The sequence below is a fragment of the Phalacrocorax carbo genome, chromosome 12 (genome assembly GCF_963921805.1).
Source record: "Phalacrocorax carbo chromosome 12, bPhaCar2.1, whole genome shotgun sequence".
Classification (NCBI taxonomy): domain Eukaryota; kingdom Metazoa; phylum Chordata; class Aves; order Suliformes; family Phalacrocoracidae; genus Phalacrocorax; species Phalacrocorax carbo.
In genome coordinates, this window is record NC_087524.1 from 5326241 (window position 1) to 5340477 (window position 14237).

Genomic DNA, 14237 nt, shown 5'->3' on the forward strand with positions numbered 1-14237 from the left:
GTTCACTCTCCTCACGTGCCACACTGAACCAGTAAATGGCTTTTGCTAATACATCTTTAGCATTAGGACACCTTGAACTGTTAGAAGCTTTATATCTAAAATGAGATGTCAGTTTCTTAATTGAAAATCTCAGAAAAGCAAATAACATTTTTGACCAAAAGAGATGAACTGACAACACGGAATGTAAGAAATAATGCAAGAACAGCATGCTTAAAAGTCTCCCAGACCCAATGATAATTACACTGGGAGACATGCAGCTCTATTTCCCAAGCAGAACACTATCAATATGAATGAAAAAAAAAAAAAGATTAAAAAAAGGCGGAAAAAACAAGGAAAAAAGGAGGTGAGGAGGGCAATCAACGGGCCACAGTTCATTTAATTACAGTGTAGTAAGTTTGAAATACTTAATGGAAATGTCATTTTGATTTAATGGAACAACTAGTGCATCTCTGTTTAATGTACTGCTCCATCAAATCAGCTCCATGTCCTATTTATGTTGCCACTGTAATGCAATAAAAGTTCAACCAGATTAATAGGTTGTCAAGAAAAAACTTAACATTCTATCCAGTTCATATGCAAACAATGTGTACTCCTATTATTTCAAATAAAAGCGAATTTTATATTTCTAACCAGCATCTGTAGTTAATTGTTACAATCTGGCAAATATCAATAGTACTGGAGCACAAGATAATGGTTACAATACAGAAATGACATGGTAAAAGCTGCTTGGACTTTAAATAAGTATCAATATATGTATGTTTCATGTTTATTTTTAAATTTCATAAAATGGAAACATCCTAACATTTAAACTATTTCCAACTATGTAACTTGAACTACAGGCTTATTGTTCACATGACACATCAACAAACAAGAATTCTACTATACACAGTTTATACTTACTCAATACAGTCACTCAGTTTCCTTAAATCTAGAGGGAAAACGAAGCTGTGTATATCAATCAAAATGCTGAATTTTAACTGAGAGAAATGTGAACTTTACTGTTATCCTCTTCAAAATTCAGTGCTTCCCATTTCAAAATACGCTGGATGTATGATATTCAGAGCAGAAGGAAATTCAAATTCACATTTGACAAATGAGATCTAGTTAAAAAATCCCTCTCTAAACTTCCCCCATCTCCCAATTAACCAATTCCTTGACTTTTTTACAAAAACATTTTGAAGAGGAAATTTAAAGATTTGTGAAAATAACTCTAATACATTTCTTTTCCAGAATTAAACAAAACTTAGTTTTAAAACATTCTTATTATTATTTGTCAGTTTGGGTTTTTTTAATTACTATTTTTTTAATGGGGGGAGTCACAGTTACTGTATCTAGCAGTTAAATACCTATATTCAATAGCATGCAGAGATTCGTCAGGCTTCTCACATTTGCTCCAGTTGCCTCCCATTTGGAGGCACCACTATTATCTCCACTGTGCCTATGCTAATTGCTGCTATCTACAAACCTATTCTTCCACTCAACCAACGTAAAGTTTAAGAAACAAGGACCCTATTCTATAAGCAAAAACACCTGCGAACAGTGTTAAAGGCAACTGTTTTTTCACCCAGCCTTCACATTTTGCTGAAATACAAGTTTGTAACAAGAGAAAAACCCTTAGACAAACTTCTTATATTTCAAAGGAGTTGTAAAGAGAATCTGCTGACATATTAAATCCTTTTTTATAGGACCCAGAAGCTTTTCTCCTAAGAACAATTGCAGTAAAGAGACATTTGGCTCCTAGGAAATTCCCAAAGGGTCAGCCATATGCATCCTTCCAAGGCACCTTCGCAGTACTGCTAAGACCCATGCTAGCTGTCTCAAAAGCAGCTTTCATCATTCACTATGGTGTCAGTCAATATGATTTATGGACCGCATTCAACAAAGTCAAAGCATATAGAATGAGAAATATAACTACAATCTGCTAATTTGTTTTGTATTGAGCCACTTAGGAGTCAAAGACCTGATGTCAGGCTGAGACCAGCAACACAATTAACTGGCCAGTGACAGATTCATCCATCCTCCCTGCCAGGCTGTGCCAATCAAAGACAGCATGAAGCGGCATTTGGAGAAATCCGTAAGAAAACCCATTCTCTAAGAGGCCTGTGGAGGCTGTTGATTGACAGTTTTTGAATATAGCTGCAGAAAACCACCACCCCTTCACCCTCACTGCAAGCTGTGAAATTTGGCTTTTGCTGCCAATCACAGAAACAATAAAATAACACAAACTGCTGTCCTCAGCATAAAAGGAAATAACAAAACTTATCTGTTAAATCTAAGAAGTTAAGCTGAAGAATTAATTTAGCAATATGAAATGACATAATGAGAAACTTTCTGAATATTCAAAGGAACAAAACACACAGATTTTATCAGTCGTAACTAAAGCACTATATTAACATCAGGACTAACACCCAACTTTTGAACTATTGATAAAATAAGTATACTAAAACCACTAATGGAATCTTTAAGAATCAATTCTACTTCCAGTTTCTGCCCCAAATTCTCTTGAAATAATAAAAAATACCTGCTTGAAAGTAATTTGTAACTGTTACTTTTCATTAGTCATTCTTTTCCAGAGTTGTCCAATACTAACTTTGTACTGACAAAACACATATCTAAAATAAAACTTCAGCTAATTCTAAACTTAGATTAAAAACACTTACATATATACCCTCTCTAATTTCAAATTAACTGATCTGAAAATAAAAGGTATGATTTTTCTTTAACAGTTCAAAATAAAAAGTAACAAAATGCAGGTCCTTAATAACAAATTTGATCATCCAATTGATTTCATAAGATTAATGGCTGTATAATGAAATTCTAATTTCTTTTTGATTCCAAGTATCTAATGGCACTATAAACTGCAATATGGACTTAAAATGGGATGTAAAAGAACCTGAAAACAGCAATAATCTCAAAAGACTAAATTATTGTGACTTCATAAAACAGAACCATTAAAAACTGCATGACTCAAACTATAACCTTTCAAAAGTAATGCAGCCTTTGTGATCTGCATCTCTGAAATCCTGCTAGTGCTTGCTCATGACATAACCAGCACACTGACACCTTTTCAATATTAATAGGGGATATTTCTACACAAAATAATCAATATTCCTAGTGCTCATTACACTAATTAGCTTGACAGTTCAACATGAGGATGAGTATTCAGGTCATAGAAATATTCATTGGAATGAACAACCAATGTCATCTAGTCCAGCCTCCTACCTGGAGCAGGATTATTGCCAACACTAGTTCAGGTCCGCTGTCCTTTTTTCTGGCCAAGCCTTCAAAACAACCACGGATGGGAATTCAACAGCTTTTACAGGTAACCTACTCCAACACCACACTACTCTCTTCATGCAAACTTTTTCCCTAATGTCAAAGCTTTCTCTCCCAAGCTTCTGCTTGTGACCATAGCCACATGTGAATTTGTCAGTCCTACCAAGAAGAGTTTGGCTCCATCACCTTTGTATCTGTCCTTCAAGAGGTTGCAGGCTGCCACTACATCTCTCCCCAGCCTTCTCTTTAACTGACTAAATAATCCACCTCCCTAAACCTCCATTTGTTAGTCATGCGCTCTAGACTCCTAACAACTTGTAAGCCCACTGCTAGATCCTCTCTCCAGATCCACAGAGCTGCTACTCAGCCAGTTGCTTTCCAGGTGGTAGCAATGAACAGGGTTATTCCCACACTGTGTACTCTAAGTGCCTTACAATTAGAGTACTTAAACAGGGAACTTAAACAGGGAACAGCACGGTGTGCATTTGTTGCTGTACACTGCTTCAGTGAACAAGATTCAACCACATTATTAGAGAAAATTAGTAAAAGTAAGTTCAGAAATTCAGTATTCAGAAGCCACTCTTAACAGAATAATAGTAATTTCAACACTTTCATTATGATGGAAACGGTTATGCCAAATCAAAATAAAGTCCTTATACAAAAACTGATGACCTGAAAATAATCAGGGCTAAGAAGAATTTTTAAATGCAACCTATCATCACCTTTAAAAAAAAATAAAATCTGAGCACACACATTCCCTTGACCCCAGGCAGATGTAGCAGGGAAACGATGGAACTTTCACTGATTCCTTATTCTGTTGTATCACTCTACCCTTATTCTGTATGCATGTCTCATAGCTGCATTTTGATACTTGACCCCTCTTCCAAAAGGTCTCATAGTCCCCTCTAAATTATCTCATTTGGGATGCAAGGCACACCCCACCAACCTTCTGCAAGGTTTTTAGGGCTCCTGCTGTCCCAGTGTACGAAAGCCCAATTTTAGTCATTAACCTGGTCCCTGCATGCAACCACACAAGGTACACAGCAAGTCATCAGTGAAACACAAGGGTCTTTTTATTAAATGATTAAAAATTGAAGCAATAAGCCTGCAGGCAGTTCATAGTTTTTCAGTTCACATGCTTTTTCTTCATCTTGCATCTACTTACCGACATAGCTGCATGGTCATTGTTGTTATTCTGAGAAGGAAACCAGTAAGGCAATCAAAACAAAAAAGTTAAGATGTACTGTCAACATCAAAAAAAAAAAAAAAAAAGAATAAAAATTTGGTAGCAATAGAAGGTAAGGAAAAGCTTCCAAAAAGAACAATTACACCTATATAATTATTTTTTTAAACCTGTGAACTTATATAGTTATTTTGTTGAGACATAACAAAGAGATTATAATTTACATAATACTAATTCAGCAAGAAAATATTTTTCTGTAATAAGAAACTGTATGCCAAAATATCAGAGTATCAAACTTCAACTGACCAAGTGTCTGTTGATATGCCTCTCCAGAAAGCTTTAACTGTAAGAAATAATATATTCCAAAATACTTAGCTTGAAAAATAAATGCCATGTTTACCATCTTGGTTTACAGAGGCTATCTGTATGTCATTAACGTACTTTGTTCAAGCAAGACTTAGAATGGCTCAGGACAGTAAGAATCTAAACATAACATGAATAAATTTTAACAAAAATCTAAGGGTCATATAACTGCGGGGTGGAATAAAGCTGGTGTTTTTTCCAAAACTGCTTCTTAGGCACAGTAAACAAACACAGAGGAGAAAACCAAGATGTAAAACTTAAGACAAAAAAAAAAAAGCTTCAGAGACACAAGACATTTCCAGTGATTCAATAGAGATATCAGACCCCAATCAAGTTGTGCCACGAAGCGTGCAGGTTCAGTCAAATTGAGATCATGGTCTACCTGATTTAAATGTTGCAATAAAAATAATACAAATGTTATAAAACAGATATGTAACACAAGATGTATTTTTTAAAAGTTATGTTTACATTGCTACAGAAGTAGTTCAGTATAGCCCCACATGGAAGCAAAAAAGGAGACACATCCCTGTGCATTTACACACTTACACTTACAGCTAAAACAAAATAAGACTCTAACAACAGGAACTCAACAACTGCAACAAAAAACTGTTAAAGAACATAGTATAACACTTCTACAAGACGACTAGAATTTGAAACTATATCAAAGAGAAAGTCAGTGACGCTTGAACAAGACTACGGGGAAACAGGGTGGCCGGCTAGTGCCCCCAGCCCTAGCCCAATGCCCTCTAACGTGATCGGATAGGCTAAGGTTGGAAGAGAAGAGATTCCTCTACTTGTCCTGCTCTTTTCCTTACGAGAATTACAGCCAGTGGCTATGATTTTTGTTCTTTGATTTTTTAATTACAGAAAAGGTTCTGAGAAACTGTTTTGAGCAGTGGAATGTTTCTGCCAGCCATACAAAAAATTATTATGCAAATGACACTGTGACATTAATGGAATAATCCATTAATGAAAGTGAGTGCTAAAACTATTCCAAATCTTAACTATGGCATATCAGAATCTAGCTTAGTTTAGCACTCCAAAGCACTTACTATTTTAATGAGTTATGGAACCTAGTTCTGGGCTTATCTTTGAAAATGCTTTTACTATAAATTTTTTCTTAATGAAAATAACTTACTATTACAAAACTAACCCGAATCACCATAATGAAACTATAAACACATTTTCATATAACCTCCACAGCTCATGCACAACAACATTCCTAGGTCTGCATGTTTCTACAATTGGCCGAGCCAGAATAGGAAGCGATACACAGGATAAGTCAAAAATTACAAGAACCCTCTTGCCAGACCAGACTAGTCATCCATATAGTCCTACATCCTGCCTGTTACCTGACCTGAGTTCAAAATTACCAAATAATCTCTGCATAGGAACTAGCTTTCTCCAAAGGTTGACTTGTGCCCCCAGGCACATATTTCTACTCCTTTCACACTTTTCAAGTCCTGATGCCAGAGCTGCTTCTTTCCATCCCTCTTAACACATTACTTCCTTCTGTCTGTGGCTCATTTCCAAACACCTATATCACAACACGCATTCATGACAGACTTCTGTACATCCTTCTCCAGAAGCTGCACATCCCTTACCTGCTATGTGCATATGACCATTGAGAAGCAGTGCTATTTGTCACACTGCTTTGTATGTTAAGTTACAATGAATTTAACTATCTAACAAACTTTCTATTCTTTATCAAAAAATGCCCAACTGATCTGGCACAGAAGCACATGCCTCACACGTCACAGTCACAGCAATATTACATGATACATTTTGAGTGGGTTACATCTTTCAGTCAGTAATTTAAAAAAAAAAAAAAAAAAAAAAAGGAGACTGAAGAATCACAGCCTCTTCACATGCGATCCGGAAGACCAGATAAGCCCACTATGCCAGCAACTTCAACACCTTGCTGTGCACATAAAGTAGTTATACTTTACTTCCAGTCTGGAGACTCAACACATCCTATGCATTGAGGACTTACTCTTTATAGGCATGGCATGTGGGTAAAGCACTCGGACATCAGTGTGACAGTAGCAGCCAAGGACAAGCTGATGAAAAGCAGATGTAGCTTGGAAGACTTATTGAAGTTACTCCAGACCTATAAAGCTATAGACTATTATGATGATAAATCAAACTAGAAATAGTCTTTTTTTTGTCTTAACACAAGGGGAAATCAGACAACGGAATGTAACAACTAGCACATAAAACAGGTGAACAGTACCCTTTACCCCGGACCAAACAACACAGTATACATTTCAATATGAACAAGGATTCATTTCAGTGAAGCTCAGTTAACAAGAATCAAATTACTTTTTATCATCAAAACTAGCTAAAAACAACCTAGGAGAATCCAAGACCTCCATAATCTTACGAACAAATGCAGGATTTGCACCAATTCTGCATTGGTTGCATCAATGCATGTGTACACAGAACCAATATGGTTAATTAAAAAGGCCATCTGATGCTCTAGAAAACTGCATGACTTCTTACATTATTTGTAAATTAGCTGCTATTAACAATATTACTAAAGTATTCAAAAGTATTTTCTAAGTATTACCATGGGTAAGCATCATCAACATACTGAAACGTATCTGAAAATACATCTGTACTGAAAAAAATTTAAAAAGGTATCTGCCAGTATGTGCACAATTTAAAGTCATAACTATCTTCAAAAGCTTAGTATTTTAAAATAAAATAATGCTCCAATAGTTTGAAATTAAACTTAATTTTGAACACTTACAGGTAAATGAGTAAATACTTGAAATGTGCTTCTTAAAAAGTTAATAAGGTCCATTAAGTATCCGCTGGCTCTTCCATCTGATTCAGACATTGTCCAATCATAATCAGCAATCTGAATAAATTCATCGATTTTTTGGTTAAGTTTTGTATATATTTCTCCTTCTGCAGCATGCCTTGCATCCTGAAAAAAAATTGCGTGCAACTGTCAGAATTTTAAAATCTTATTAGAATGCAGATAAAATTGTATTAATCACCAAAACTGAAGTCTTCTGCTTTTCTTAGACCGAAAAAATATTTTATTTAAATATTTTATCTTCTGTCTTACAATAAGTCTGAGGCTGTGGTTTTTAAAATACTCCCATAACGTATACTCTAAGATTGTTTATAACAGAATATGCCTACAGAATAACGCTAGATCTCAGAGACAAATGAAGTTAATTTGAATTTAGAAACAAGCAATTGCTTTATGCTCTTCACAACACTCACCTTTACTTCAGCCTTACAAATTTAATAACCCTGACAAAGTTTATTTGCCCTCTTTTACAAAGAAAATAATAAAAGAACCTCATTATTTCACCTGTTATGGCTGGAGGTCCAGCAATCGTATGATTTTTATGTAATTAATGTCTTAAAGCTGCACATCTAAAGAATACACATCATTTTTGATCCTCTCTTAAATATCCTGATCATCACATACCATGATTCAGAGCACTCCCCTACTTCCTCCCACCTGGATTCTGCTTTTTGGAACAGTGAAGAGATGAAGTCTAGCATTTACTGTGAAGTGAGTTTGTGATGCTCTCTATCTGCCTTATTTGTTTAGGGGCCATCCTTGTAGATGCAATGGGATCTATGTAGAGAGGCTTGATAAGATATATCTTGCTGGAAAGACACGCTTTTGCCAGCCTGGAGTTGAAAGATACTCCATAAATTCTGTGTTCTAACTTTAAACATGAAACTTTCTTCACTGATCTTGAGAAATAATTCATTTGATTTAAAGTGAACTGGTCAGTTGCTGAAGGTGTTTAGAGGCTGTATATATTGGTGCAACATAAAAGTGGATGAAATTCCCATCACTAGATTCCCCTGGGACAAAGGAGTCCAAAAACATGGCACTTCAGAAGGGTCTAAATAAGAAAGCCAAAAAAAGAGAAAAAAATACCAAAATTATCTGAGCTTAAAGGTGGTATCGCATTGAGCGTGTCAAATTCAGTCTTCAGTCAGGCCTCAGGCCGTGAGGCACTTCAGGAGGAAGGAACAAAGCATGTGACCCTGCCATGTATAAATATCAAAGTACAACTCCCTAAAAATAGAATTTTTATTGCCAAACCAACTTGTAAAAGCCTCCACTGAACAGCTCTCCCAGTCCAACACACAAGAATGTGGCAACCTGTTAACATGTCAAATAAAGGAATATGATGAGATCCACAATTTTGTAGATGGCTATGACTATAAAAGCTTCAATTAAAGTCAAGTCTATATTTAAAGTTTCTAATTAACAGTGAGGCCTCAGTTACAACAATCTATAATGATGGGACTTGCAAATGTATCTGCTTAGGTTTAGTGCAATTGCTTGGATTTTTTGTCTGTTTGGGTTTTTTTTGTTTAAAAACAAAGTGATTTATGGAGCAGTTGTATCATCTGTACCAGTAAAGATGATTTACTGGCAACGGCGAGACTAGTCCTTCAGTTTTTGTTTTGGAAGCCTGTTTTTGGCTACATTTTATTTTGCTTTGGTTATTGGTTTACAATTGGAGCAGCGTGCTGTCAGTACTTCAAGTAAGGAGTACTTTAAGCAAGGACTGTTGCTCTATTACCTGAGAAAACAGAAAAGCCGAGCAATTGGATTTCCAACCCAGAAGATACCTCTGAGAAGCAGCACTCAGAAGTAGTAAGTCCCATGCACAACTCGAGAAAGAGTGAGTTACCATTATTCAGATTTGGGATGACTCCTGGAGGCAGATTAATTAACTCCATCTCTTCTTTTAACATGGTGACAGAATTGCATCAAGACTTTTGAAAGTTCACCAGTTTCTCCCCCATTATAAAGTGAAAATGCAAATGACGTGGTTTTTTTAAATGGCTTTTTTCTCAGAGGATGGCCTGAAGCTTTGCACAGGATTTGATTCTCTCCAACAGCTATTACACAGCTTAGCGCTGAGACCCTGGGCTCAAAACCTTAAAAATTCTATGAACTAGATCTGCAAATACATCTGTTTTTACTTAGTGTGACTGCTGACTTAAACAAAGGAAAACCATGGTCATCCAAAGCTGGAAAATATAGCTATAAATATTGAAAGCAACACAATTTTTTAATATGATAAAATGAAACAAGCTTTGGTGGTGGTGGGGTTTTTTGGGTTGTTTGGTTTTTTTTTTAATTTCCACCCGCGTGAAACAATGCTTGGAGAGTTTGAAGAACACCTTAAAATGAGATCTTACATACAAAAATAAAATCAGGAAACCAGCTCCCTCACATAGTAGCCATGAAGTAGGTCTGAGGGCTTCTACTAAAAAAATACAGTGTAGATGTACTTATAAGATCATCTCATGGAATGTAAATGTGATCAATGCTGCTAATAAAAGGAGCTTTTTGACCACTCGGAAAGAATGGAGGTGACATGATTTGCCACCAGGAGATGAATTTAATAACAATAGAACATACCAAACTCTGTGAGTGCCCAGTTGGGGAACTGCAAGCAGTTTTTCATTAAAATAGAGAGGGGAAAAAAAGAGGGATTAACGACAAAAGAATTTTCTACTCTTAAGTGGAGAACACTGTGCTAACAAGTTCTCCAGGGAAAGAGTCAGGGAATAAACCACAAAAAAAAGTTCTTACATGTTTGTCAGCGGTCATTTTGTATTTTTCCAAAGTGCATAGATACTAAGCTCACTAAACACAGATATAATGTTCTGTGATTCCCTCCAATAAACTTAGTTTACAGGATAGTTAAATATAATTGACAGCATAAGCAATCAGCACAAAATACAATGCAAACTTTCAGCTGCATTTATTAAATGAAATTCAAGGATAAAGAACACCTTACCTCTTAATGAAATCAAGGACTGTGGCTGCATTGTTTTGTTTGAGTATTAAAAATATTATGAATTGACCTTGCATGAAAATATCTATAGATATGCAAATTCAAAAGACACACATGCTCTATTGCTACACAACAAGCAAGCTAGGCAGCCTAGACCTTAAGAACAGGGTAAAATTAGTAAAACTGCTGATAGGGCAATGGTAACCTGACTACAGTTGCTAAGCCAGAACCTTTCTGTCTTGCCTTATTCATCAAATCCTTACCAAAATAAATGACAGTTAATGGGAAAATTGTTGGCAATCAACTGGAAATATTTAGTGTCTTGCAATGATGATGTCTTATTCCACCTCACCCACCTTTTAACATCCATGCTAGAGGGGATATTATAATAGGATAGGCTACATATTGCATCAAGGGGAAAAATGAAGTACTGAAAACAGAACTAACTACTCTCAATAGGATTAGTCGTCTTTATCCCATAAATACAAGAAATACCCCTCCTTTGTTTCAGTGTACACTGAAAAACCCCCACATACCTAAAGTTCATGTTGCAGCTGCTTTGGAATCACACTTGACTTTTCATTTTGTTTCTCTGAAAAATTTCTCTATGGACGCCTCAAGTGACTAAGAAGGCAATGCCCTGGCTGCATTAATGGCACAAGGTAACCTGTACAAAATTATTCTTCTGTGAGAATGTTTTCTTCAGAAAGTGTTTTGCATGGCAAGGCTGGGGGGGGGGGGGGGGCTACACAGGGGGCTTCTGTGAGAAACTGCTAGAAGTTTCCCCTGTGCCCAACAGAGCCAATGCCAGCTGGCTCCTAGACGGACCCACCGCTGGCCAAGGCCATCAGCAATGGTGGTGGCACCTCTGGGATAACATATTTAAAAAGGGGGGGGAGGAAACTATGCAACTGCAGCCAGAGAGAGAAGTGAGAATATGTGGAAGGAGCAACCCTGCAGACACCAAGGTCAGTGAAGAAGGAGGTGCCGGAGGTGCTCCAGGTGCTGGAGCAGAGATTCCCCTGCAGCCTGTGGTGAAGTCCATGGTGAGAGGCAGATTGTCCCTCTACAGCCGTGGAGGTTAGCAGTGGAGCAGATATCCGTCTGTGGAGGACCCCACACCAGGACAGGTAGATGCCTGAAGAAGGCTGTGACCCCGTGGGAAGCTCATGCTGGAGCAGGCTCCTGGCAGGACCTGCGGCCCCATGGAGAGAGGAGCCCATGCTGGAGCAGGTTTGCTGGCAAGACTCGTGACCTCATGGGGGACCCACACTGGAGCAGTTTGTGAGGAACTGTGGACTGTGGGAAGGACCCACGTTGGAGAAGTCCATGGAGAGCTGTCTCCCGTGGGAGGGACTGAGTCTATTGAGCCAGACTCAGTCAATGAGATAATTTCTGCCATATTTTATGTATATGAATATCAAAACTTGTTTTTTTGATGTATACAACCATCTGGTGCTCAAAAGAAGTACTCAACCACCCCCAGAGCATGAAGGATCTCTAAGCATCTCTACACCTGTCCCCAGTGCCACAGTGCAGGAGGGTTTCTGGTGTAGGACCATTCAGCAGCCTGAGACCAAACCATCTTTGCACTCAGCGTAGCTAGTTCAGCTGTTGGGATCTTGTTTTAGAGCTTACCAGGGTCATTATGACCTAAAACAGCCTGAGCAAGGATCAGAATTTTGACTAATTTATCTTAGGGATAAACCCCTGTCATCTTGAGTTACCCGACATTATGTGTACAAGTTGTCTTCAGCAGTTTCATTTTTACATGCAGGTTTCTCATTAGCAACACATGTGTCTGCCTGGCAACTGAAACAGGACTAAGGCCTTTTAAGTAATATTGTAGAAAGTGATTTCACAGATGAGGGTGTGATTTTTGCTCTTCCAAGGACATCAGATGTGACCGTACAAGTCACTTGGAATGTCCGCTTTTGTTTCCTCTTTTCAAAATCCTTCAGAACTTTTGTACAGACAAATGCAAGAACAACTAGGAGAACTTTCCCTACTAATGAGATGAGGAGCCATATATAGAAAGAAAACTACAATATCTTTTATTTTAGGATTATTTTATACTTGGCTTACTAAAGTTGCCATGCTAACTGTTGCAATTACAATTGTCTATGCTGAATATGCATCACCTAAAATTTACTTTAATTTTTTGAGATACAGGCATAAGTACTTCTGTCATTTCTGAAAAATGTCAGTAAATACAGCTTGCGCAGATAAGCAGTTGCCATACATAAAAAACAGTCAAGTTCCCAGTGATCATTTTAACAAGTATTATTGTGTATATAAAGGACATGTAAATAAAATATCAATTCTAAAAAGATAATTGAATAATTTATCATTTGTACCACATTCTTAATACTGCTTTTATACTACTAAATTACACAATTTGAAGATATACCACAGAATATTTCTATTGTAAAATAAAACCAAATAATTAATACAAACATTTTTGATTAAACTAGCTGTTTTGCCCAATTCCATTCAGAAAAGGGACGTGTTCGACAAACCAGAGCTTAACCTATTGAAAGCTTCCGGTGCAGTTAAGCTTAGCTTGTCATTCTGTAACTTAGGAAAAGACACATCCGAAAGAGAATATTGATGCTTCTCACACATTGACATATTTCAGATCATACCGATAATATAAAAACCAGTGTTTATCTGCTCAGTGTTATAACTGAATTCTTAACAGTTCAGAATTGTTTTAGAGTAAAAAAGCATGCAGCTTTTCCTTCACTCCCTTTTGTTTTAAAATACTTCATTTATAGTGATTTTAATGTAACTTTTCAGGCATAGTCATATAACAGATAACATACACCATACCTTAAATGTAGAAAGTCCATAAAGTCTTGCAGTGTGAACAGTCACTTGTGAAATATTTGTAATGTTAGATATAAAATCCTCAAGGTATTTACAGGCTTGTTCCAGGTGTGTTGTGTTTATGATGATTTGAACAAGCTACAAGGGACAAAAAAAAAATATTGTAAAAAACCTTTTTGTATCACCCAGTGCCATTTGATTTTGTAAATGGTTACTTCTTTCAGTGACAATGCCACGAGAAATTAATTACAGTATATCAGGTTATCAGCTATTACCTGCTAGCCTTCTAGTGTGCTTTCAAGAGTAATACTACAATTTACATACAAATGATGCTATTTTAAAAATGAAGACTGTAGATACCTACTCATTGAAATAAATCCAATTGATATTTTAGAATTAAAAAAGGGAAAATAAAGGAAAATACATCGCCAAAAGCAAATCCCTGATTTGTAACAAAAAATAACTTTAAAAAAAAATTACTGCTATAAAAAAATATTTCACAATATTGGCTGCAGAATGATGGATTCCGAAGTTAGGGAATTTAAAAAATAAGGTTGTCAACTCCTTCCCACCCCAACAATGGTAACAATCTGCTTGTACATGATATAAACGTTTTTCTAAGTAGGACATGCATTCGCATTCATTTCACAAATTAGACAATGTACATAATGCACAGTAACTGAAATATCAGTATGTTATTTCTTAATTCTCACTGCATACTGTCTGTTTTAGTGAACACTAATGTAACGCTTGGTAAAATAAGTTTTGTCTTTTTAACATTTTTCTCATAA

At 36.5% G+C, this 14237-nt stretch overlaps 1 protein-coding gene across 5 annotated transcripts in view; it reads right to left on the reverse strand.

Moving 5' to 3' along the window:
* Nucleotides 1-14237, reverse strand: part of EXOC6 (exocyst complex component 6) — a 97197-nt gene that overhangs the window by 35384 nt on the left and 47576 nt on the right. For 3 of the 5 annotated variants that reach the window (XM_064463825.1, XM_064463826.1, XM_064463828.1), the window contains exons 17-18: nt 13450-13584; nt 7575-7754 (exon numbers count right to left, since the gene is read on the reverse strand). In XM_064463825.1, the coding sequence (XP_064319895.1) occupies nt 7575-7754; nt 13450-13584 (315 nt within the window). Of the gene's footprint in view, nt 1-4441; nt 4472-7574; nt 7755-13449; nt 13585-14237 lie in introns of all 5 variants that reach the window. The other 2 variants (XM_064463824.1, XM_064463827.1) reach the window with 1 other exon arrangement.